Source organism: Metarhizium robertsii (genome assembly GCF_000187425.2).
Source record: "Metarhizium robertsii ARSEF 23 chromosome Unknown MAA_Scf_3, whole genome shotgun sequence".
NCBI classification, from domain to species: Eukaryota; Fungi; Ascomycota; class Sordariomycetes; order Hypocreales; family Clavicipitaceae; genus Metarhizium; species Metarhizium robertsii.
Genome location: NW_011942171.1, coordinates 695,253 through 720,654, shown reverse-complemented (window position 1 = coordinate 720,654; position 25,402 = coordinate 695,253). Strand labels below are relative to the sequence as shown.

Genomic DNA, 25,402 nt, shown 5'->3' with positions numbered 1-25,402 from the left:
GATCCCATTTCAAAGAGACTTTATTGCAACACTCAAAGAGTTTAAGAACCCTCGACTATGACTACCAGAAGGGTCTTGTGGTGGCTAATGAAGAGTATGAGCGTCAAGTGGATGTCGTTTTACTACAGCTTTGCGGCAGACTCATAAAGACAATGGGTCCAGTGATGGTTAGGGCCACATTGGAGAGCATCGCACGAGAATCGCCAGGAGAATTTAAAAACTATCTCCCAAAAGATGTATGCGATGGTTTTGAGGAGTCTTCTGCCGAAGGAAACTCTATGCAAGTCGCCACGGAGCCCGGTGTTGCCAAGGAAGTGAGAATTACCTGGATTGCTAATTGTGCTGCTTGATGTTGACGGGTTCCCAGAATAGCCGAAGTAGCCAAAGTACAGTGACTGCAGGACTTACATCAGCGGCAACTAGATCGGTCACAGAAAGCCCGGGCGTCGATTGCTCCAGCTACATCACGAGGGCTCAGTCTAAACGTCAAAAGACAACGCCGACCGAAACAAGCTCCTCCCGGCCGCAATTTGAGCATGCGAGCAACTCCCATGAGTTCAACCACCAGAATGAAAACGAGGTCTCTTTGATTACTCATGGCAGCCCTGCGGACGGACCAAACCCTGACTCGTTAGAGGAGCCTAGGGTAGCGATACAGAACGGTCATGTTGATCTGCAGCAAGGCGATGAACGACAGGTGAATGGACAAGACGACGTCGAGGCACTAGAGAACACTGCGGTAAAGGTGAAAAAGGAGGCGCTTAGCCAGGGGAGACAGCTTCCTCCATTTATTCAAAAACTTTGCCGGTGAGCACGTAAATTGATTTCTGTCAGAGGTGAATTTTATAGGGACAGATGTCGAACTTCTGCTGACTCGGACATTCAGCTTTTTGGAATCAAAGAAAAACGAGCACATTATTCGCTGGTCCGACAATGAAGACTCGATCCTTATCCTTGACGAAAATGCCCTCGCGAAAACACTCATCCCAGAAGCATTCAAACACAACAGCTACACGTCGTTTGTCAGGATGCTTAACCTGTACGGGTTTCAGAAACGTGTCGGTCTATCGGACTGCTCAATGCGAGCCATCGACCGCCAGGACAAAAGGCAGGGCGAATACTATAGTCGATTCTTCTGTCGTGGGCATCCGAATTTGCTGTGGCTCATTCACAGGTCTCCGCAGCAGGCATCTAGCAACGATGGCGTCGGTGAGAATGACGAAGAGAACAACAGCAGCGACCAAGACTTGACGGCTGCATCCCACGTGTCCCCGTCCACGGGGCGCTCCATAACTGCGCGCAATGACCCGGTGCTCAGTTCCGAGCACCACTTGCTCAACCTCACCGATGTCGACGGAAAAATTATTGAGAGTATCAAGAGACCGGACCCTTGGAGCTCCTCTGTCGTTGAGATTTTGCAAATTCCAGTCATAAGAGACGTGAAAATTCGGCCACGTCGGACCTTTACGGAACAACAACTAGCCAAGGTGTGCAACCAGTCTGATCCAAAAGGTTCCAGACTCCTTGCTTGTCTAATTCAAGCGGGAGGTAAAATATTGCAGGGAGAGTGCTCGTGGTGCCAGACAGGCCAGGGCCCGTTTGAGGAGTGCATTATTCTGGACGGAAAAGCATCAAAGTGCGGCAATTGCGAATGGACTCGTCATGGCTGTGGCGCCAAGTGGACCGTTTACCAAATCAAGACAACACTATGCAGAAGTGATGCTTCTCGTCAACAGTGCCTTAGATGGGTGCCAGGTGAGAAACTATTCAAGCTACAGGTACTGACACAATCAGAGCCCGAGGAGATCTGGGGAGACTGGCCCAAGAATAGTGACTTCGGTATTCCATTGAGGGAAATCGAGGAGGTCAGGTGGAGCGCGGACGCGTGGCGCGTAAATTTTATAATGAGCCAAATTGATCCCACGCACTACACAATAAATGGTCAGCCTCAAAGGGAGGTAATGCTAACATTGTCGAGCGTCGCGGTCGTACGGCAGTTTAAGATGTTTTGTGAGGCAAAAAAGATAAAAGTAGTCCAGATGCAACCGTAAGTGGAAGTAACCTCTCCTTTCCTACTTGCTTCCTTTGCATACTGACGATGGGGGCACAGGCAAGAAATGGTTAGACGATGGATGGAGATACCTTCCCCGATACTTTTGCCTCAGTGAGAAAGACTAAGGAGTCGGCATTTGATTGGCAGAAACAGATCTTGCGGGCAAATTCGGGCGTAAATAAGTCATACATTCACGGCACAACTTCACTGAATATTTTCTGTGCCGCTTTCCATATTTCTTAGAGCATTGCTTTTGACGGATTGACGTGTTCCAATTCGATCGTCAGCCAGACCGTCTGAGGTGAGCTTGTACTGTATGAATATATTAATAATACACGAGTAGAAATCAAAGGAGAAGTAAATCACATCTTGAAGCACCGCCCCCTGCCGATATTGCGTCCTTCGGTGTTTGTTTGTAACCGACTCTCTGCCAACATGTTCTAAATACTCAAAGGGAGGTTTGAGCTAACTTCAGCTAAAATTAGTTGGGATGGTGTTCCCGTCAAATTTTCAGAACTTCCAGCTCAACTCGTTAAGAAGGAATTGCTTGCCTATCACGTAAGCAACGCCGTCTAAGCGAATGACACTTATGTTTGAAAATTTTGAGATGTGTAACAAGCGCTGAAAAAACCATCGCTGGTAATCTCCGTCGCCCACTGCGGCGTCTTTCAGTCAAGCTACCAACAGCGGAGTGGCGATGGGCTAAAAGTTCGGTTTTGTTGCCTTGGACAAGCTTAGACTTGGCGGGTGTCTGCAAAAAGTCTTCAAGAAGAAGTACATTTCGCACATTGCTCCTGTATAGACCCTGGGCGGGAGGACAAAGCCCGATGGCAAAATCAAGAGCAACGTTACCAACCATTTTCAACTTTGTCAAAGCGGGGAGGCCACCTTCAATCTTCCAGCACTCTCGGACCACGGACAGCGAGAGTAATCCATCGATGACGTCTCCGACCCTATTTTATAATATCATCAGAGTATAACGCCATGCATAATGACTATGGCTGGTAAGCTTACACGGGAATGATCCCAATCACCGTGCTCCAGCCGAATCCAGCACCGCAGAGAGTGAACAGGCACAGGTCAAGCCTATGGACTCTTTTCCAGACCGTCATTAACACTTTCTCGTCATGTGCTGACAGATTCATCCTAGGTATCACGGGGCGAATCTAAGGTGCTAGTAGTAACGTAGTTGTGCCTTAAGGAGGAGGGAAGAGGAAGCTATCTAGACTACAGCTTTATGGTGCGCTAATGGTCTGTGCTCATGTGAGTGTCTTAGACAAGTCGTGATGGTGCTGTGACACTAGGGACAGAGTTATAACAGCAATCCTTCACAAAGTCTTGTTAGAATTTTCTTGTCTTGTTGTCCGAGCACTACATTCAAGGGTAGAGGATGTCATCACCTGTTTCAGTTTTCTTCGTCTTCTTTTGCCCGCAAGACCTTTGACGACCACAACTATTACCCGGGAAAGTATAGTAACCTAATGAAGAATGGGGACTCCGCTGAATGGCCTTGGTTGAGATTTCGGGCAACTTATATGCTACATGGCTGGATCGCAAAAAGAGATATGCCTCTATCCATTTGTGTAGTAACTATAGCTCCTAGCAATGATACTTGTGTCCCATTTTTATTTCAATAATCAGGCTCTGCAGGAAGACGACCTGACCGGCCGGCGGTCAACACGGAGTGACTGTTTTCTGCGTCTTATACTAGCATACATAAATATGTTGGCAAATTTCCTGACCATGAAATTGCACGAAAGAATAGACAACAGCTACCACACTCTTTTTGAGAGGACATCTGCTGCTCGCGAGGGTGTAGGTGGATATAACGCAGGTTACATGCAGGCAGTTATGCTCGATTCGTTTAGGGTGCTAAGCAAGAAGCAAGACGCCATTTTAAGTAGGCAACGACAGGATACTGCACACACAACACCTCAATCTACTTATACTGTTGGTTAGTACTGTACTCCTCGCGTGAGTAAGTCTTCCGGCCCGTTGCCTTGCTCAGTTCACCCAGAATTGTACCAGACCACCAGGAGTTCTAGACAGCATGGTGACGACAACGGCATCAACTGCCAAGCGTACCAAGAGAAGAAATGCATCTGTGAAATCCGACGACGACATGCAGGGCCGATATGAATGTCATTTCCAACATTCTAAGTCAACTTGCTCTCCAAACCTCGTCATGGGCGGAGTCGCCGGGTTCTCATGACATCAGCCGTATGCAGCATACGATTGACACTATCTCTAAACAGGTCGAGGACCTCACTCGAGAAGTGTCTAAAATCAGGACTAATTTGCAGGCATTGAGGCAATCTCGTCCACTACTGGAGATTCCCAATGTAACGAGGGCAGGGTTTCCTGTTATGTCCATGGACTTCAGGCGGTCAACAGGCTCAACCAGCCGCTGTAGGGGCCCCGAAGCAGAGATCGCTCAGCAAAGCGATGTAGCGACCACCATGAAACCCGTTTCTTTGGGCGGTCCGCATCCGATGACCTGGAAGAGATTCGGTTGTATGGACTGTAGGTGTTCCTCTGATTTACCCAGCCCGTTCAACTAACAAAATTCTTCTACAGCGACCACCGTGAACATTCTTTTAAATATGCTGGGACAAGCAACCTCAGGTGGGCTCGCAAAAAGGCATGCCCGCCTCCGCAACGCACTGAGTCTGTCTATTGCCGACATACAATTCGGAATAGAAAGCTCAGTCTAAGGCCAGCAAGTCGTCAGACAATAGTAAGTAGTATGAGTTCCAAGCCACATGGGTCTGGAGATATGTTGTTAATGCTGAAATACCATGAAGTTACGGTAGTCTTGATGTGTTCTGGGTGTGAAAGGCCTCTAGCGAGTTGATTCAACTAGCTAGTCCCTAAGCTGTTTACTATCAAGATGAAGAAGAAAAGAAAGTCTACATACTCCGTGGCACAATAATAGCGCCTTATATCTTCCCCATACACCTCCACAGAAGGTTCTAGAGTCAACCCGCCGCGGGAGTTAGTGATAGGCGGCACAGCCGTCGTTCAAGCGGCTTGGTCCGTTACACTGGGCAAGTAGAGGTAGCCGGTTCATACCTCAGACTGCGGACGCCTACAATTTTACCATGTCAAATAAAATACCGTTGCGCGTTCTGTGCGTGTTAATCTGGCAAATTCTGATGAAACAAGTATGAGAATGATCGGCATCTATGTACTATCATGGTTACAGAATGGCTCATTTTATAGAAACATACGCAGAAATGAAAGGTTGGAGATAAATTACAACCGCCTTTGGAATGCAGGCATTCGATTTAGTCATGCTAAGCTACCATGTGGGCGGTGTCTCAAACTATATGCACTATACGGAATGCTCTCGCTCCCACATCGGCGGGTGCTAACTACAAGTTCATTCTGGCGGTCAAGTGCAGTGGCTGCAAACCATGTTGATCCTGGATGTTGACATCGGTACGACTGTGGCCCAAAAACATCTCGACAGTTGACAAATGTAGATCCCTCATGGCCCAATTCAGCGGAGTGTTGCCGCGTCCATCCGCTTTGGTGACAGCAATGTTCTCGTGATCCAAAAGGGTCCTTGCAGTCGATGCGTGTCCAGTTTTGGCGGCCAAATGAAGCGCTGTGAGTCCACAGGCATCTTATGCATCCACATCAATATCGTTCCTGTCTAACAGCAGTGAAACAGCTTCGACATGGCCATTGCTGCCTGCAACACGTAAAAGAGTCTGATTCCGGGTAGCGCAATTGACAAACCAGGTCGGGTCGTGGGGGAGAAGTAGTTCAACTGCTGCAGCATGACCGTTGAGCGTAGCCAAATGAATTGCTGTTGAACCCGAAGCCTTGAAGTTGGCATCTTGTAACAGAAGTCGAAGCACGCGGTTGTGGCCTCCCTCAGCCACCAAAATTAGCGGTGTCTTCTTGTGAATGCTGTGGCAAGTCTGGACGAGGCTAAAAGTGGGCGAGCGTCGGCGTAACGAAACGTCAGTGACTAATTTGATGAAGCTGCGAGCCTCCACGTCAATGTCTGTGCCCCTTCTGATTGATATTTCCACTGTGACCGCGGAGCCCATTTCCGCAGCCTACAATATCGCAAGGTTGTCTTCGTTGCAGCTCCGCTTGTATAGTATAATTCTGGATGGAGCAAACCAAAGACGGGCCGGCACGTTCGAGTGAGGCAATTGAGGTAATCGTCACGGAAACTATGCTCCGCTATCTCGAAGAGTATCTCTCTAGGTAGGCTTAGAAAGTTGGCCTCGCAATTTTTAGAGATTACTGCGACCTTTACTGGCATCCTGCTATTATACCTCTCTCCATTGTTAAGCATCAGATTAGATATCTCTTGTCCTATTGTTGCCGACGGTTACGGCAAACCGGGTATATATCAACTGCTAGAGGAGGCTCCAGAGCTGTGACTAAACATAGTAACGGCAAATTTTGTCAAATAACGTCTGCAATACTCGCTGCGGCAGTTTCACCACTGCCTCGAGAGTACTTGGCGTGCATCTAAATTTGTGATACCGTAAAAGTAGTGATCTCCTTTTGCAATATCGGCAAGGACATACTAAGGAACATAGTTTGTCGTGAGAGGTGCTTGAACATGCGTCAACACGTATGACGACACCTACTATTGCCACTTCATACGGCTTCGAACCTCTCTTGAATGATTCCCGGTGCAGAAGCCCACCTACCATTATGTGGGGAGGCCAGACTATGAGAGTAAGTGGAAATGAAAGATGAAGAAAGCGGATTCCCTCTTGCTTTATTTCTTACACTGCTGCCCCTTTTCAGGAGCTAACAAAGGCGGACAAGGACAGATGGAAGGCTTGGAATAAGTATCACTATGAAGGCGATAATAGACAGCATGTCTGAAGCACATTCGGCTACGAAGTCGGATTTGTCTGAAATCATGCCGCGACGAAACTGGATGGCGAGGTGGTGGACACATTGGCAAACCAGCTATTGGAGAGGGGCGAGCTGATAATCTCTGAAAAAGATATGGAATTTTAGGGCTTAATAAATAGACGGTAGACCATGCAGACTTTAAAACTGGGCAGTGCGCGAGTGTCAATAATAATTACCGGTGGCCAAGAGGAATTGCTCTTTGAATTGTGTTCCCGGGGTCGGGATGCCGCAATACGTTACAGAGTACTAGGAATGTCTTCTGTTCACGAGCCCCTCACGCAGGAAATATCCCGCATTCCCGAGTGCGAGCTGGTCGAAGCGCTTGACCAGACATTCCTCCGGGCAGTCCTAACTGCCTTGTGAACCTGAGCTGCTCTGACGCAGGCTATGGCCTAAAGCTTGAAGCCTCGTTCTGAACTTGCCAAGATTTCGCTTTTAATGTTCATTAAAGCCATAACGATAAACAGTGGTACATGCCACCGCCTCCCACCGAATAGAATCAGTTCATATTGATATAAGTTCACCTTACAACGTCAGAATAGGGTCTGCCGGGTTGACCCGGAGCGGTTAATGGAAGTCCTGTACGTTGTCCGCTCAAGAAGGGCAGAGCGTCTGGCTGTTCGCCGCCAGGTTTGCATATTCCTTTGATGTTGAACCAAGATTAAGGCGGCTAGTAATCCAACCTGATACTCTTCATTCCAAACATGTTCATGTCGTCCAGTGACTATCTCAGAATTGAAGTCTTTCTCTTCCCCTGCTCGGTCTCGCTCCCTAGTGTCGTGTTAGTTCTTGCATATCTCGAGAGCTCAACTGACCCTGCAACCTCATGGCTAACCCTGGCCTTGGTCACTCACTCTCTCACATGGTTCTGCAGCTAACCCTGTGCGCTCAGGCTGATTGTCGGCGTTTGAGTCAAATGGTCAGTGACTGGAATCTGAGATGAATTTGGGAACACTGTTGCTATAGGAGCCTTTCCATGGTTGGTTCCATTTGCCTTGGTCGAGTCGTTGTGTTGCTGGAGGAAGAAATAATATACCGAGTCTCTGATAGCTCAGTCTCTATTATGCGGGAAACGGCGGGCACCCCTGTCAGAAGAAGTTCCAGAAATGCCGGATTGACCTTTCGGAACATTGGCACCCATACTGTACTTGATGCCTACTTGCTGGTTGACACGTATTTAAACGGCCAAAGATGGCTTTTGCATCTCCTTCATGGCGGCCAATGCCACACGCCATTTCTAGCGTATAACAGCTGGATTGCTGTTCAGTGTCATGAGGCCATTGCCACATTGATACAAAACATACTGTAGACCTAACAGCTTAATATTAATATTTACAATAATTACAAACACAAATAAATATATGGAACCGCTCGAATTTCTTTTTCTGGGGCACAATCTCACTCTGTTACGCAATTCACCCGGCTCTTGTTCACAAACTTGAAGAGCGTGTTGTCTGGTTATGATACGTCGTCATCCGTCGCGCCAAATCTAACCTTGACAGCATGTGGAAGGACATGGGGCTTTGTCGGGCCTTGGAGAAACAGTTTGGCTGGTCGTGATCCAAGAGTACCTCAATGGTTGACATATGTCGATTCCTTATAGCTAAATGAAGCGGAGTGTAGCCGTGCCTATCCTTCGCATTGATGTCGGCGACACTGTGCATCAAGAGAGTCTTCACAGTCCTTGCATGTCCCTTTCTGGCGGCTAAATGAAGTGCGGTGAGGCCACATGGATCTGTGGAATAAGCGTTGACGCAACTTGTCCAGCAGTAAAGAAACAGCTTTCTCATAGCCATTGGCGGCGGCAAGATGCAGCGGCGTTCGGCCTGCTGAGCACCAGTCGGTTGAAAGCGGACCGTATGAGAGAAGCAGTTCAAGGACACGGTGGTGTCCTTTCAGTGCTGCATAATGAGTGGCTGTCAAACCAAAAGCTGCAGCAGATATGTTGACATCAGGCTTTTGCAAGAGAAGGCGAATAATGTCGAAATGCCCTCCCTCAGCTGCTAATATCAGTGGAGTCTTTCCGTGAATGTCATAGCATGTTTGGACAAGACAAAACGTTGGGGAGTGTCTGTGTGGTGAAATATCCGTCACCAGTTTGATGAAACCACTGGCTTTCACGTTGACGTCCGCTCCCATTTCGAGTGCTCGTTTCATCGTAGCCACGGATCCTGTTTTCGCAGCCCACAAAGTCACAAAGTAATCCCGCTGCAAGCTTCGTGTGTATAATTCCGAATTTAGCAAGTCAAAGAGGAAACGACATGTTCGAACGAGACAACTAAGGTCGTCATCGTGAACAACATAGCCCGCAATCTCGAAAATCAGCTCATTTGGGAGGTGTAAAATTCTCGCGTTGCGGTCCTTTGGCGGTGATGAGTTCGCTTCCTCCCCACTGTCTGCCCAAAGAGAATGTATTGTCCTCCTGTGATCTTGAGGCATGACACCACAAGGTGGCCGAGTGGCTGCTGGCAAGGGTTGTCTGGGTGTGTGTGAGCTTCAGCGGAGTGTTGTGCCACGCCGGAAAGACTTAATGAACTCACTATTGATATTTATACCGTATATTATGGGGAATAATGGAAGCGTCGATGGGTCTTGATGGTGTGAATGCACTTGGTTTCTTTCAATAGTTTCAATGTTCCCATCAATCAGCTCGGTAGATACGCGACCCACGGCATTTTAAAGATAACGAAATTTTGCTATAGCTGCAGCTGCATAACGACAATGGTTGTCACTACGTGTGATGATCGTACAAAGTCCCGCGCATTTGAGCCGTCTGGTTATCACCGAGCGGCTATCATTTGCGCGTACCAGAATGGTCTCTTCCAGTTAATGAGTGGTTGGGGTCTGACAAGCTGCACCCACTTCGGCTGTAATGCCATTTAAACCTTGCCAACCCTTCCATACTGCTGTCAATCACTTCAAATTGTCGATGATGAGATCTTGAAAGTCAGGTTGCGTCATGATGTGTAAGGAAATTCTTTTGTGTTTTGCTCTCACTGCGGAGCTGCTGTCATCTGGTGCATCCTTTCCTGTTGTCATCAATAGATATGGGACCGTCTAAATTTCGAAGATCAAATTGAGCACTAGAATCTTTTTTTTTGAATGTTTAACCTCTTTGAAATGGTGTTCTTTGTAGCTCCCAATTGCACTGATGCAGCTGAGTGAGCGCCCAGTAATGCTGGTGTAGCAGGAGCCGGGGTGAGTAGATCGGGCCAGGACTGAAAATACCTTCACCTTGGGCTACAGACAGGTTAGCAGAGTATTGCCGATCTAGATCTTACTTTCATTCATCATAACGGCCGGTCTATCTATCGCTCTTTCTGCTAGTGTAATACTGGGGGACTCGCGAACCAGGATATCCGCCATTCAGAGGAAGCTACTGAATGACTACAGCGACTCTCAGATACATACTACAAGGAATAGGCATACAGGGTACGATAAGGCAATAACAGACAATCTTGGATGTGTTACTAATCGTTACTTGGCAAGGGTGTTGGGCTGGCACAGATGAATACACTTGTGCCGTACCACTTCTTCCTCATCTGGATGCTATCCCTGCTTCCGATGGCAACTCACAACGCCACAATTCTGGCATTGGTTCACGACTACCGCTGCGATTGGGTGCTTCGGTGGGTAAGACAGATTCTCATGTTTGTCAATCTGATGTTATCGAGTGTTTCCGGCATCTTCGTATTGCAATCAATGTCAAAAGGCTTGGGTGACAAGACGTTGCCAATTGCCTGTGCATGGTGGACGGTAAGCAGCATACCACCGTCGTCTGAGGGCTTGTCTTATGCTGGCACCATTTCTGTGATTATTGGAAATTGCGTGGTATTTGGTTTAGCAACATGGTATTTGCATAGTCGCCGTCAGAGGCTCATCGGGGCGGTGCAAACAGTGGGTGTCCTGCTCATGACGGCCGTAGCCATAGGAGCTGCGGTGCGCACCTGCCTCTTGTCGCAGGCTTTCAGAAGTCCTTCAGTGATTCTCAGCGACGAAGGAGAGAAACAATGGAGTTTTGGTCAGGTCTTGTCTATTCTTGTCCTCTTCTATCATTTGTTGTCTTTGATTGAGATAAATATATCGTGGGGAAATTCAAAGCAACACAAGAACAGAAGGCCAGGGTCCACGGACTCCCGATCGACAGAAACAATCCGGCCTTCATTCCAATTTCTCGTTGAAGTCTGGCCTCTGTTTATGACTCTGCCCAAAAGGGCTTGCAATGTAGTTAGAGGCGAATGACATAACACAAATAATACCTCGCAGTTATATTGACCGCTAATATTACTCTTACCGTTTATAAATCATTACAAAACCTCCAAAATTGTATAAAGTACGATCGTCGCGCTTCATAATCTATGATCTTGTCCAACTTTTCAGACTGAGTATATTGACAACTAGCTAGACGACTATAACAAGTATACAAAGGTGAAGAAGAAGAAAACGAAAAGGAGAGCTCCTGAGCTCGACGCCGCTAATCTTGCTTACTGATAGCCTCGGTCCAGCAGGCCGAGACGGAGGCGAGAGCGCAAGCCGAGCCACCATCAGGCTCCGCCCGTTACAGCTCAAGTTTTATGTGTGGCGGCCAATCAACATGCTTCCGATCCATTGCGTCAGTCGGACCAAAGAGAGAACCATCCATGCAATAAGAAGGTAAAGAACGAATAGTAAGATCTTCACGATAACGCACAACATTCGCAACTTCCCCGGAGCAGTGCCATGTCTTGCTCGATCGGTCTCGACTTTCAGTGATACGCCCTGCATAAAAGGACGATGTTTTCGAATGATGTCTTCAAGAAATTCAAAGACTTCCACATAAGAAATGAATTTAATAGTCGTTTGCCGCACAAGATCGCATACCGGAATGTCACTTGCATTGTCCCCGTAACTTCCTTCCAAGAAGCTCTCTAAAACTCCAGACCATACGACAATCGTATTTTCTTCGTAAAACACCCGCCTGGCTTCTTCAGCAAACTGTCTTTCCAATCCCCTGATCTCCGCCTTTGCCATAAAAAAGCGAAGCGCACGTTCCACCGGCTCTGATTCCGGAACTCGTGACTCACACAACTCGAGAGGTCTATCAGCCACCAAAAACCCTCTGAACCATGTGCGCCTCTCTTCAGCAGATTTTCGTGCGAGTAGATCAAGGTTTTCAGGCTTCTCAAGAAGACCTGTTATTTCATTGTAGTTGTCACTCTCATGTGGCTCCATGATGAGAGGCTGCAAAGAAATCAGATGGTCTTCGTTCTCCAACTCAGGTGACTTAAATACTTCTTCGTCGTGGTTGCCGAGGATCCAGTTGCCGGTCTGCGTGAAGAGATAGTCATCTCGAATAGGACTGATAGCGTAATATTGATTAGTATAGTACCATGTGCGCGTCAGAATATTACCCCAAGTTGCGTCGTAGCCGCTAGACCAAGATCCGGATTTGTTGTTGCGTTGCAAAGCCACTTTTAAGAATGTTCCTACCAGGCAAGCATGGTATTTAATACTTCATCTGATGTGCCACCGGTTGTCTGAGGATTAGTAGAGATGCATGAGTCTGGCTTGACTTTAAGGCGGGTCGCCATATGAACGCAGAAAATGCTGGCTCGTAATGAATGAAATTACTACCACGGTTTGTACAGAATATCACGTTGATTGCTGGAGAATGTTTACGGAACAATGTACGAAGAATGCTGTATATTATCTCTGTCTATAAACTGGAGAATTCGCATTATGCCATGGTTTGGATCCTTCACTATTTCGATCAGCCCATAAGCGCATTTTACTTCCATATCGTACCACGCCTGCAATATTTGCACTAATATTTTTTCGAGATAAGCCTCCCTAACAAGCAATACCAGTTCATTAGGTATATTCAGAGCTTGAAAATGGCCTACAAGTGTGTCATTCGTACTGTCAGTCCTTGCATCCACCATGAATAGGAGCTCTCTTAGCTGGGCAGCATCGTTCGGGCTGTTACGAGCTTCAAGCCGCGGGACCGGGACACAATTGATCATTCTGAGGAAAAGCCGTATGCATTGAATCGCTCTCAGAAGTTTGGGTATAGGCGGCCATGCAAGTTGAGCTGGCAACGTTCGCTGTATGTTTTGTTTTAAAAGCCTTGGAAAGCGTCTCATCATTCGCCGCAAGCCGCGGTCCCGGATTGCGTTACATGGATTCTGCTTCCCTGCCGACACATTGTCGAAGCCTACCAAAAACGCAGCAATCCAACCTATACTCCCCGGAATGAAAGGCAAGACGTGAAGCATAGAAGAGCTTCCGCCAACCATTGCCCCCGCACATATCAGGTCCTTCAATACGTCTACGTGGCGAAAAATGGCTGCATACCACACGGCGGAGAGGCCGTCGGATCCAAGCATGTTCACATCAGCGCCGACAAGCAGGAGGTCACGGACTATCGAACCATGTCCGTTCATTGCTGCGTACATAAGAGCGGTGTTTCCATATGAAGTGAAATCATCATACCGACCCTGCAGTCGACCGATAATTCGCCGGTGCTCACATATTGCCCTGCAGACTAGTGACTCGTTCACTGAATCGAGCGTGGTGGTCGCGAGTTCCTCTTGCAAACTTTCCACCAGTCCAATGTGGAGGACGATAGCGTTTTCTCGTGCATTAACATCACTATACTCATTGAGGTCGGCGTCTGCCCCCGCCTCTAGCAACTCGTGCACAATATCATCGTGACCTTGAATGGCGGCCCATATGAGCGGTGTGCCTAAGCCTTGCACCACCTCGTTCACGTTCTGGCCGTTTGAGATCATCTCACGTACCGAGGAGACGTTTCCTTGAATGACTGCTTCAATCAGTGGGTGGCGCTGTATGTCAATTGCGGCTGGCCGGTCATCCTCGTCAAAGCTCTTCTGTATCACTTCGTCCCAAGTCCTCTCTAGTTCTGAATCGAAGTCTTCAAGCATGTTTCGATACAATTGGCAAAGGAGATGCTGAATAATGCGCTCATGGTGATGCATGACCGCTGAAAAGGGTCAATAGAGGCTAATGAATACAGCGTTGGCTACATTCTCTTGTATACGAACACTGTTCCATATTAGGATAAGCTGAGTTCCCAAAGTACACTCGAGTTACGGGTCAACAGCGAATATATGTGAGATGTATCACGTTATGACACTCATGTTAACTAAGCTTGTTGATAAAATCATTATTGTTGTTCTTGCGAGTGCTGCAGACTCCGTCTGCAGCTCTCTTTTTAATACCAAAAAAAACTTCCTTTCGTCCGAATTTAACTTTCGGCTAAGTTTAGTCATGATAGCCGACGCTATGACATCCAGCAATTACACCAAGCTCTGCGACTTCAGTCTACAGAGGCATTATCCGACAAGATGGTGCACCCAGATTAGACTTCTTCGCGACGAATACCATGTAATGTGTGTGTCTACATCTAGTTGTACTGTACAGTGCTAATCACAAATACTGGCATTGAGGCGTACATAACAGGAGTGATGATGGGCTCACTTTGTACATATGGTAGAGGCAGCATGTGAGGTAAAAATGACAACATTGTACAAACTATTAGTTACCAAAAATTTACCGTGTCCCAGAAAATTACTGACTAATCTCTATTCCTTTTGGGTAGTTCAAACAGCCTTTCAACCGTACTTGGTCTCCAACAGCTTCGATCACTCCACGCAGTTTGGTTCATTGTCATCGTCTCGTCACTGGAGCCGCCCGAGGCCTCTTCGTAGAACGCTTCACCGGTCGATGTGCAAAACTCCACGCTTGTCACCACTGTTTCATCTGGCCCCAAACTAGTGGGCCAAGGTTGTGCACGCTCCGAATTGTTCTTACCCAGTAGGTGAGGAGGAGTGCTTTGCCTCAAACTATTCCTAACGTCTTTCTTTTATCTCTCATCGGGCCGCCTTGTCTTGATGGATTCGAGTTTGGACCACTCCTTGCTGTAACCACAACAGAAGGAGCTTAATGAGCGTCGTTGTTCCCGGAAACCTTAAGCGCTAGAAATTCTTGGGTTAAACAGTATGTCAGATATCAGGACCTCAAAACAGGGCAAGTCGTTGCTTTTTGCAATGACGCGATGTGGTATTGCAGGTATCAGAAACGACTCCTTGTTACAGCTTCGCCGAATCGGCGAAGCTGATCACAAGATAAATACCGCGTTCATTTCCATCTTTCATTTGTTCTTCAGATAATTCTCACCCAATACAATTGGCGCCTACGGCGCCATTACCCTCGATCTTTTGTGACCCTCAATTGTCTGACACAGTAGCTGTCGTGGGCCCACAAGTACAGCCGTGGCAATCAGCGGCCACTAGCCAAAGACGCGGAGAGGTGGAGGCTGGAAAGCTGAGCTGACCATCTTCTGTGAATTGAGAACAAAAACCCCTCAAAAATGCAGGTGTTTTTCCTTAGCATATGGAGCTTCCATACCTTTTCTAGTCGGTCCAAATATGTCAGACGCTGTTGCTCCCATAGACACAATTCTCCCGTGTAATATCTTCTCTGGCGACAGCTGGTGGACTCTCATTTCAACCGCCATCTTAAACAAGAGCTCGCTCAAAGTCTTTGGAGACGCCATTTTAATCAGGACTCCGGCGGCTGAGTCAGGAGTCAACGTGTCGCAGAAGTCTTGCATTCGGGACGTGATGTACGAGGCGACAGCGGGGCTAAGATTATCCACGGTGCGTATAATTGACAATATGTCTACTTCTGGACCTATTCTTTTGACCTCACGTATGGCCAGGTTCCCAAGAGCAGGAATCTCGAGAAATTCTGCGGCATCGTAGACCCGGAAGGCTGTCTTCAGCTCCGAGGCGGTCCTCTCACCAGCGTTGTTTCCTTGCGGCCTGAGACAACTGTAGGTTCCTGTGGTCAGAAAATTGACGACGACATGGCCAGCATCAATGGAGCCTGGTCATTATGAGTCAAGTCTTTACGAAAAACAATCTTTGTCGTCCTGAGCTAGTAAAGTACTGGAAGGTAGAACATGACAAAGTGATGCATCTGAGCATGCCAAAGGCGCTTGTTGGTTTTAATAGTCATATTTACCCCTGGTTGTGAGCCAAGACGATCATCCAAACAGAAGCCGCGAACCACTTGTCAACTTCAAGCACAGACTCCGAATACATACTTCCTGTATGGAAATCTTATGTTTACATAACTCTGTTGTGTTGTTACATACGTTCATATTCTAGTGGCTATAACTGTCTCAGGTCCACTCCCCCCAGTTATGTCGCCATCCATAATTTCCCGCCCTTGACGACTTTATTGACGTTCAGTCACTGGCCGCAATTAGTCGATGAAGTTAGGCAACGTTGCAATTTTCACAAATTAATATCACGTGTAACATCATGTGTAGACCCGTAATAGGGGGAGACACCATGTATAGATAGCGTGACTATCAACGCTCCCCCCTTTTCCTACCTTTAAGAGAATATAGACTTGAATTGACTTATTGATATTTACATACCCCGTTGCAGTACTGCATCACTTTTCCCTTTGACGAACCAACAGGCAATATTCCCATCGTAATCCTTTCCTAGAATCGCAAGACCATCAGGCAGATCGCTGTAAACGCGACTCTACTGCATATGCGCCGTGCGGAAACTAGGCGCCGGATAGTTCGTCAATGGAATGGCCACGTGCTACAGAGCACTCGGTCTCAAGCAACTCACTTTCATCTGGGTTGTGCGAGCAATTAAACACATGTTGGAACATGTAAACAGGGGCAGAAACCCAGGTTTGAACTTTCCCTACAGCGCAGCATGGCTTCTTACTGGCGCCCCCGTGTGCGGGAACTAACAAGACCCCGGCGAATTTGTCATGCCAACCATCTTCACTACCTGAATCATCTTGTTAGAATATTTGCACCACTTTGGGACGCTTACCAATGCCCACCAGGCCTGTCAGTACATACCCGTCACTCAGAAACAACCTCCGTCCCGTGGGCAGAAAGTACTTAGCTTCTTTATTTGCATCTGGGCGCATCCTACGAATGAATGTGCTGACATGGTCATTTTCTCACTTTCCTTCGGCCACGTTGTGGCTGGGGTTAAATAAAAGTGCGAGGACGATGTGTTACTTCATAAGGCGTTCAAAGTATTGCATGGTTACAAGGCAATGGGTGCGATGTATATGTACCATGCACATCTCCTTCTGCAGATGAAAGCTCACTCTTAGCGTCTATTAGACCCCAACCGCACAACTTCGTAAATAAAACACAAATCATCCTTTCAGTCCGTCTATCGCCCTCTTCATCAGTTTTTTGGACTCTCTGTGTTTACCTTGTTCCTTTGAGATGTGCGCCAAATCCCACACCACGTGAAGTGTCTCTTTGTGACTATGTCCGAAAATCTCTTCGAACGTGGTCAAGGCCATCTCGCACACGCCTCGCGCGTCATCCCATCTGCCTTGCCCCATGTATTGTTCGTAAAGGTTTATGAATCTCGGCGCTTTGGAGACAACTACTGGATGGGATGCCCCGTGGATTTTCGCCACGCCGAGCATCCTCATACGAAGCATGATGGCTGCATCGCCCAGCCTGCCCTGAGTCCGGTAAACGTCGCTGAATTTGATGGCGGCTGAGTGAGTCCACATATGATCCGACCCCCATATTTCATTGAAACCACCCAGCGCTTTGCGAAACTCCCTTTCGGCCTCCAGCAGCAAGTATTAGTCCGCGTACGCTACTCCAAACTCATTAGAGAAAAATAACTTGTATGGATTTCGGTAGTCCATTCCCTCCAATGATCGAGCATATAACTTCTAGGCCTTTTCTGGTTCACGTATTCGCCAGAGAAGCCGTCCCATTCGGAAGGTGATAGCAAGCGTAGAGTGGTGGTGGCGACCAAAAGTGTTGCCAAGGTCGCCCATAGCCCGTTGATAGAGTCGCCTCATCTCTTCCCACTTTCCACGGCGCCCAAGCCGGTCACATAATGACTGATGATATGCACGGCTTCCTCATGGCTCTTCCGGCCTGTTAAAGCGATCTTGAAATCGTCCAATACGCGGTCGTAGACTTGCTTGACTCCGTTCCTCTTGCTTTCTTGATCAATTCGAATTAGAGCCAGTTTCCGAGCAAGAGTGATTGGGCATACGCCCCGATCCGTCTGTTCTACCTGCAAAGACATATTAAGTGTGTCGGCTTCACTATGTCTTAACGGGCCGCGAGTTCCATGGTTGTACCACAGGCATATATATGTTAAGGATGCTGGTGCTACGTCTTTGAAAGGCTGCTACTATTGACTCGATTGTACTCCACTAACGTATTTCAATCTTGTTGATTACATGTTTCAGGTCAATGTCAGGATCTACCCAGTCTTTGTCATATGTAGCCAGGGAAGCTCTTCTGTACCGGTCCAAAAAAAAAATTGGCGAGGTGGATACGCAAACAGAGGTTCACTAGCTGCGCGAGGTTTCGGAATAGGGGCTTTTGTGGACCAGGTAAACTGTTACGACCCAGCCGCAGGCTGCAGTGTAGGTTGCATAATGGGCCGACTGCATGAGCCACCCCACGGAGGGACAAGGCCCATGTCGGAAAATGGTCGGAGCGCACACAGAAAGGTGATCGCAAGAGTCGCCTTGCGATCAGGACGACTCACGATCAGGAGTCGCCCCAGGAAGGAACGATCACTCTGTATATAGGGACCCCAAATCCGCTCATGTCTTAACGGGCCGCGAGTTCCATGGTTATGCCACTGGCATATATATGTTAAGGATGCTGGTGCTACGTCTTTGAAAGGCTGCTACTAATACTATTGACTCGATTGCACTCCACTAACGTATTTCAATCTTGTTGATTACATGTTTCAGGTCAACCAACCGCTCAGATTGACTGCCCATATATGTAGCCAGGGAAGCTCTTCTCCACCCCGCCCAAAAAAGTTTTTGGCGAGGTGGATACGCATAATACAGTAGCTGCCGTCCAACTATTCATTGTTATATCTGGGAACCTTAGCCGTTACATAAACATAGAGGCCCTGGAACCAAAGTTATTCACCCGATTCGGTAAGCATAATACAGTAGTTGCCGTCCAACTATTGATTGTTATATAGAATTTATTTGGAGGCATTTCTCTTTCTCTTTCTGGCTTGGCTTTCATCATGCTTCCAGCTGTCCTGACTAAGCACAGTAAACCCCTAGCGGTGACCGCGCCACGATCCTGCTCTCCAGACGCTCCCGTAAAGCACCACCATAGTTACTTTTCATACTCCATTCAACAAGTGGGAAGTATTAAAATCGTTGTTCTGTCTTATCGCAAGCTTAACTACTGTCCCGGTTATCGTGGTAGCCATGACCGTGAATACCGCACCTGTCCGATCTTCCGACAGACACCTCGCTACATCTACAAAGGAATCGAAGTCGCCCACAGGTCTTCCATTAATCATTGTGACAAGCGACTGGGACGGGAGCGAGTAGCGATCTGCTGGAGAGCCTGGGATAACAAAGGTCACATACACTTCACTGGGAAGTGCGTCGAGGCAATGACGGACAGCAAGATGCGGCCGTTGAATATAAGCGCCGCAGAATTCGATACACCTGTCGGTTTCCAAAGTGTCCACATGGGTAGTATGTATATCCAAAGCCTTAATCGAACCCTGCCTCATAATTACGGCTCGCATGTCGCTCTAGGATGTAACACCGAAGTCAGCCCAGTTCGTGCAGAATTTGCCGTCTATTGAAATGACAATGTCGTCCTCGAGAAGAGCACTTCCAAGGCCGCAGGTGGTTTTCTTCACCCTGTATGTCAACGCCAAAGGCCACTTTCAATGGAAAAAGGCTGCTATTCATCGGTATCGCCGAAAGACCCTGAAAAGCCTCGCTATGATTGTCAAAATAAAGCCACCAAAAGCCTCCAAAATGCTCACGCCACGACCCCATTGGAGCCGGGCCTTCAATAGCAAAATCCCTCAATGGATGACTTTCTAGGAGACCTGCTAGATAACCATAAATAGGGCTTGTTTTCCCTCCCTAGATAGCTTCAATCCAAGGATCTATCCACTGTTCAATTGCTTCCATAGCTATCAACGTGATACTGTATACCCGAGGATCATGATTCTCAGCTACGCCCATCGTGGTAGATACATCTTCCGGGACGCCCATTGCTCGCGCGGTGGCGATTGATACTCCTTCAAACTCGGCGGGAAAGATTGGCGATGACGGGATGTGACCATTTTGTAGGCTTAACAATGCTGCAGAGAGGCTAGGCGTCGTGATGCCGCCGAGGAAATGCAGCCATATCGCCAGGACGGATCCGTCAGCTGCTACTAGGACCCCATTGGTACCTCTTGCTGCTGACGGAGCATCAATATTGCCAATGTCCGCATTTATCGGACGGTATCTGATGTAGGTGTTAACACTCTCACTCGCTGTCTCCGGACCGCTTATTGTGACCTTTCCAACCCTAGAATCACCGCACAAAATTTGGCCGGGTTGATTGAAGCGCACAAATTTTACCTCTTCCCCCTAGCCCACTCTGCGTGCGCTCAGTCTTACAGAGGGAACGGCTTGCGGCACAAGCGTAGTGTCATATTTGATAAAAACATAACAGTGATGCGGGTGCCAAAACAGACACTGCCCCTCCACAGTAGTAGATGAATCAAACGTTATCGTTACGTGGCATGCCCTGTCGGGCACAACTAGGTGCGAAACCACGACTAGACCTGCCTTAGAATCTACCACCACACGCATCCCTTGCTTTTGCATTGCTGGAAAGCCATCAAGGTAGACGTACGCTCTGCTCTCGACATGAACCAGGCCAGATATTACATCAGCCAAGTGGCTGTGCCGCGAGGCTTTACGCTTTGAGAATAGTCCGACCGAGTTTGCTACCTGTTCAATTGGGGCCAGAAATCTGGTCAACCACTTCCAGACCCCTGGTTCCTCGTCACAACTAATCAAGTTGATTCCACCTGGAGCGTCGAAAGTAGCACAACCATTCTCCGACTCTGAGGCTTCTCTAGATCAGTGATGCATTCGGTATTGAATAACCCCTGTCAATATTCTCAATACATATTAAGGATATTGATTTTCTCAATATTGACTCTTCAATATGGGGTCTTCATTATTGAGGAATATTGAAGATATTGAGAATATTGAAAACCATAATGAATCAACCAAACTTAGCTATGAGTGAGCGCAATACAGATATGGTCGCCTTCCTGAGAATTATATGACTATAGCTTAAACTTCTGCGGCAAATTAGAGGCCAGGCGTGGCAGTAAGAGGCGGGTTGTATAGCTCACGACTTTGAGCTTCTACTACTCGACCCGTCGGGTAGTCCATGGAGATCGAGAATCGAGAATTTTGGGCTTAGTAATCCATGTTTTCTCAATATCCTCAATATTTCTCAATAATTCAATACTCAATACTCCATATTCAATACTCAATACGGACTTCTTCAATATTGAACCTTTTTAATACGGGGTCATATTGAGTATTGAGTATTGAATGCAACACTGCCAGTTGCATTGTGCAACATGTGAGGTTTTGAACTTCTGGTTGACTCGGTAAGAGAACAATTGGAGCATCCTCCAAATTTACGCTGGCGTCTCCACGGTCCAGACAAGCTCCTCCAGAACGGGGGACTTCGGGAGGGTGCATTATTTGCCCAAGACATGTTGGTTAGCCCCGTATACCATGAGCATGAACAAACACAGCAATCGTTCGGGAGTTTGAAGATATGACGGGCCACGACGGTAATCTTTATTCGAGAAGCACATGGGGCACAGTTCTGTAGCTCCTGCACCAAAAATTGTCAGACATAAATCCGTACGCACAGCGGCCAAGGTGTAATAGCATTTTACGTTTGATCACAATTCGTGATGTCATTATATTGCTGCTTTCTTCATCCTTGCACGAGCTATTGCTTGTGAATATCTATCACACGACAGATAAAAATGAGAACGCCCGCACCTCGTCGAGGCGGTGGATGATTGACCTCACAGCCTTGATGACGCCGAAGGCAGGACTGAGCTATACGCCGGTGGAAGTGCTGTCCTATATATTCGAAGATTTGACTCTCACAGAATTGGACATCTTGGAGCAAGCATGCGATCACCACCACCTGCGTTACATCGTGGCAGATTATTTCCGTCGCCGCGTGTTGAGATCCTCCAAGAACCCACTCCTCGAGCTATCTCAAATACACCGTGCCCAAGACATCGAACAATTAGCGTTACAATCCGCCGTGCCCGATGTAAACGTCACAGATGAGGTTGGTCGGACTCCATTGCATCTAGCGGCGGAAATGGGATACATTTGTGTAGTGCAAGCTCTGCTTGACTTTCCAGGGATATCAATCGACCACAGAGACGGTTGTGGAAGATCTGCTTTGGTGATAGCCTCGCAAAATGGTCATTACAAGGCTGCAAGTATTCTGCTCCAGCATCGCGCAGCGGTAGACTTACCCACGTATCGAGGAGAGACAGCGTTCTTGTGGGCCGCAAGAAATGGCCACTGTTGTCTCGTCAAGCAACTTATATCTAACGAGACAAACACATTGAGTACAGACGCAGAGGGCTGGAGGGGGGTTGACTGGGCTATCATGCAAGGCCAGGACAGGGTAGTTGAGCTTTTGCTATCGCATCACGATTACTTCCAAGGGTCCTTGGTCCAGCAGAACAAGCTGTTGCTGCTCGCAGCGGAGTCAGGTAACGACGCAGCATTACGAATGTTGTTGGCAGCGGGAGGAGACGTTAATTGTAGAGACGAACGAAATAACACTCCGCTTCATTGGGCGGTGTCATGTGGACATCAGTCGACCGTCGAGCTCCTTCTCGATAGGGCAGGCGAGCCGAATTCGAAAGACAAATATGGCAATACACCATTACACTGGGCTAGTACCTACCCTTCCATCGCAAATATCCTTATCAAACAAAACGCCGATGTAGATGCCCAAAATAGTACAGGCAAGACAAGCTTGATGTGCAGTGTTTTGGCATCTCAAGAAGAAACTACCTTGAGACTGCTGACGTTGGGCAGGGCCAATGTGGACATCCAGGACGAGAATGGCTGGACAGCGCTGCATGGTGCCGCAGCAAAAGGTAACGAGTCGATATTGCTCCATATCCTAGACGAAGGAGCCAATATAATCACTAGAGACATCGACGGCTGGACACCATTGGACGTTGCGGTAATCAATGGGCATGCGACAGCCATGGCTATTCTAAGAGACAAGATGGCGAACAATTCTGTGGTTGCGACACCAAGACTAGTCAATAACGAGCATGCGAGATGCATCTTGGAAGAGATGTCGCAACGCAAATCCACGGGAAGCGAAGGTGTGAGTGGCCTGCGATCGTTCGTGAACAGCAAGCACACTGCTCGGCTACAGGCCATGCTTGACGTCGGCGCAGACATTGACGAGTTGGACCCAGTGGGCGGAGCGACTGCTCTAACACTTGCATCTTGGTTCAATGACACCGACATAGCCAAATTGCTCCTTGACAACGGCGCAACGATTGACGCGAAGGACAGCAGTGGTCGCACCGCGTTGCACGTCGCAGTTGAGGGGGGTTATTGTGATCTTGTTGGCCTGCTCGTTGACAATGGCGCAGACATCGAGACTAAGTTTTGCGGCTGGACTCCGTTACTGCTGGCGGCAAAACGATTATGGGACCACGAAGTCGGGTCGTGGATGGTGAAGTATCTCTCCGCGAAACCAGTGGGGGCAAATCTCCACGCCAAGGACTATTACGGGCGTGGAGTGCTGCATTGGTGTGCCGTGTACGGCGAGATACCAACACTCACCGACCTCGTTCGCCTCGATTCCACCCTGCTGAATATTAAGGACTATTGTGGCCAGACCGCGCTGCATTACGCCGTTGGAGCCCGCCGTGTGGACCTTGTGCGAGTGTTGTTGCAACAAGATGTGAACACCGCCAGTAGAAGCTGCGATGGACTGACGCCAGCTCACGTCGCAGCATACACCGGCCAGCTTGACGTGCTGACGCTTTTGGTGAATGCGTGCAAAAGCGCCCGCGAGCATTGCGGAGGTAATAGGGCTAGTTCCCCAAGCGGGCATGTAACTCGTCCACCTGGGGTGGAACTCCAACTATCCGCCAGAGACACGAACGGATACACGGCGCTCAGTATTGCCCTTCTTACTGGCAGTCTACAAATCGCCCAGTTTCTTCGTCGACTTCCGGGAGGAGACAAAGGCGGCTTTGAATACCCCAGAAGCATTACGTATCCTTCAATTGTGGCATGGTGCCCGCCACCTTTGCAACTGCCCACTGATGATGAAGTTCTGGATCTGAACCAGGCGATCGAAGGCGCAGGTCCACGGAAGCCGTTATTCGGCACTACAGTCCGTGAGTGGCTTCAAAATCAACATCGGTTGATAACATCAGAGCTGGCCCAACAAGAAGCGAAATATAACTCCACAGAAGGGGTTACAGCTTTCTTCCGGCCCCAAGTACACACACACACACACACACAATTTACTGCGTAAATATTTAATATTGGAGCGCCCTTGTGCATATTTAACGTAGACGAGTGATTATTGGTATACAGAAGAGGAGAAAGACCGGGAAGGGCCTGACAGGTTCCCAGATATTAACACAGAACAGCCATCAAGACTATCCATATCAGGTAGACCGCGTTCGAGCGGAAGGGGAAAGCAGTTCGTACCAGGAACGGCTTAATTCTTGGAAGCAAGAAATGGACACTCTTGTTGTTTAGTTGAGCGACGTATAGCTGCCTAAGCGGCGGGGACAGTCGATGTGTGAAAGGCTTCTAGTGAATTGATTCAACTAACTAGTCCCTACAATCGAGATGAAGAAGAAAACGAAGTCTACATACACCGTGATATAATTCCGGTGCCTTATATATTTCTAATAAGCCTCCACAGAATGTTCTAGAATCAACTTGCAGTCGTGAATTGGAGATAGGCCGTACACGTACGTACTACCCGATAGTACGTAAGGCAGCAGCATTTCAAAGGTATTAAAGATCTGGAGTTTTCTCGGTGGAATACGATTAAGCTAGAAGTGATCCGGTAATATGTAAGCATGAGATGCCTCAACCAAATGTGCGAGCAAAAAATTGTAGTCTCTGTAAAACGCAAGATCAGCGAAAGAGCTCATGGAAACAATAGTATTCATTCATTCATTCATTCATTTTATTAAGCCCGGTGGAGAAAGTCCAATAGGGCAATGGCATAATGAAGCTGCTTCACTTCCATTATTTTGCGATACGTTGCGATCTGTACCTGGTTAGGCTGGTGTGGTACATTCTGAAATTAGAAATAAATGTAATGCAATACGTTAGTGATAAGTCCCTGCACATAGATGTGGGCCACCCCCTCATATGGGCCACCTAAAAAATAGTGCCTTCGAAATCGTGCCACCGATTTATCCTAATTTATTCGTCTAATCAACTTGAACTACAATGCAATTTTTCTCATTTTCAGATATTTCTGCGCAAAGTCAGCCGAGCCGCATCTGTTAGTTTCCTTGAAAGGAAAAAAAAAAAAAA

At 47.8% G+C, this 25,402-nt stretch overlaps 5 protein-coding genes across 5 annotated transcripts; 2 read left to right on the top strand and 3 right to left on the bottom strand.

The window, feature by feature from the left end:
* Nucleotides 1-152: 152 nt before the first annotated feature.
* MAA_00405 (heat shock transcription factor) lies at nt 153-2,002 on the top strand (the record flags this gene model as incomplete). The annotated part of the gene is made up of 4 exons (XM_007818403.2): nt 153-314; nt 368-807; nt 887-1,892; nt 1,955-2,002. 4 exons carry the CDS (start codon nt 153-155, stop codon nt 2,000-2,002), a joined length of 1,656 nt encoding a protein of 551 aa, XP_007816594.2.
* Nucleotides 2,003-5,682: 3,680 nt separating this feature from the next.
* Nucleotides 5,683-6,114, bottom strand: MAA_10908 (uncharacterized protein; the record flags this gene model as incomplete). The annotated part of the gene is made up of 1 exon (XM_011412854.1): nt 5,683-6,114. The coding sequence occupies one exon, from the start codon at nt 6,112-6,114 to the stop codon at nt 5,683-5,685; it is 432 nt and encodes a 143-aa protein (XP_011411156.1).
* A 2,461-nt stretch (nt 6,115-8,575) lies between these two features.
* Nucleotides 8,576-9,085, bottom strand: MAA_10907 (tlh2; the record flags this gene model as incomplete). The annotated part of the gene is made up of 1 exon (XM_011412853.1): nt 8,576-9,085. The coding sequence occupies one exon, from the start codon at nt 9,083-9,085 to the stop codon at nt 8,576-8,578; it is 510 nt and encodes a 169-aa protein (XP_011411155.1).
* A 2,433-nt stretch (nt 9,086-11,518) lies between these two features.
* Nucleotides 11,519-13,869, bottom strand: MAA_00404 (Ankyrin repeat-containing domain protein; the record flags this gene model as incomplete). The annotated part of the gene is made up of 2 exons (XM_007818402.1): nt 11,519-12,284; nt 13,280-13,869. 2 exons carry the CDS (start codon nt 13,867-13,869, stop codon nt 11,519-11,521), a joined length of 1,356 nt encoding a protein of 451 aa, XP_007816593.1.
* An 8,006-nt stretch (nt 13,870-21,875) lies between these two features.
* On the top strand, nt 21,876-24,377 carry MAA_00403 (Ankyrin repeat-containing domain protein; the record flags this gene model as incomplete). Its single annotated transcript, XM_007818401.2, has 1 exon — nt 21,876-24,377. The coding sequence occupies one exon, from the start codon at nt 21,876-21,878 to the stop codon at nt 24,375-24,377; it is 2,502 nt and encodes an 833-aa protein (XP_007816592.2).
* Between the last annotated feature and the right edge of the window lie 1,025 nt (nt 24,378-25,402).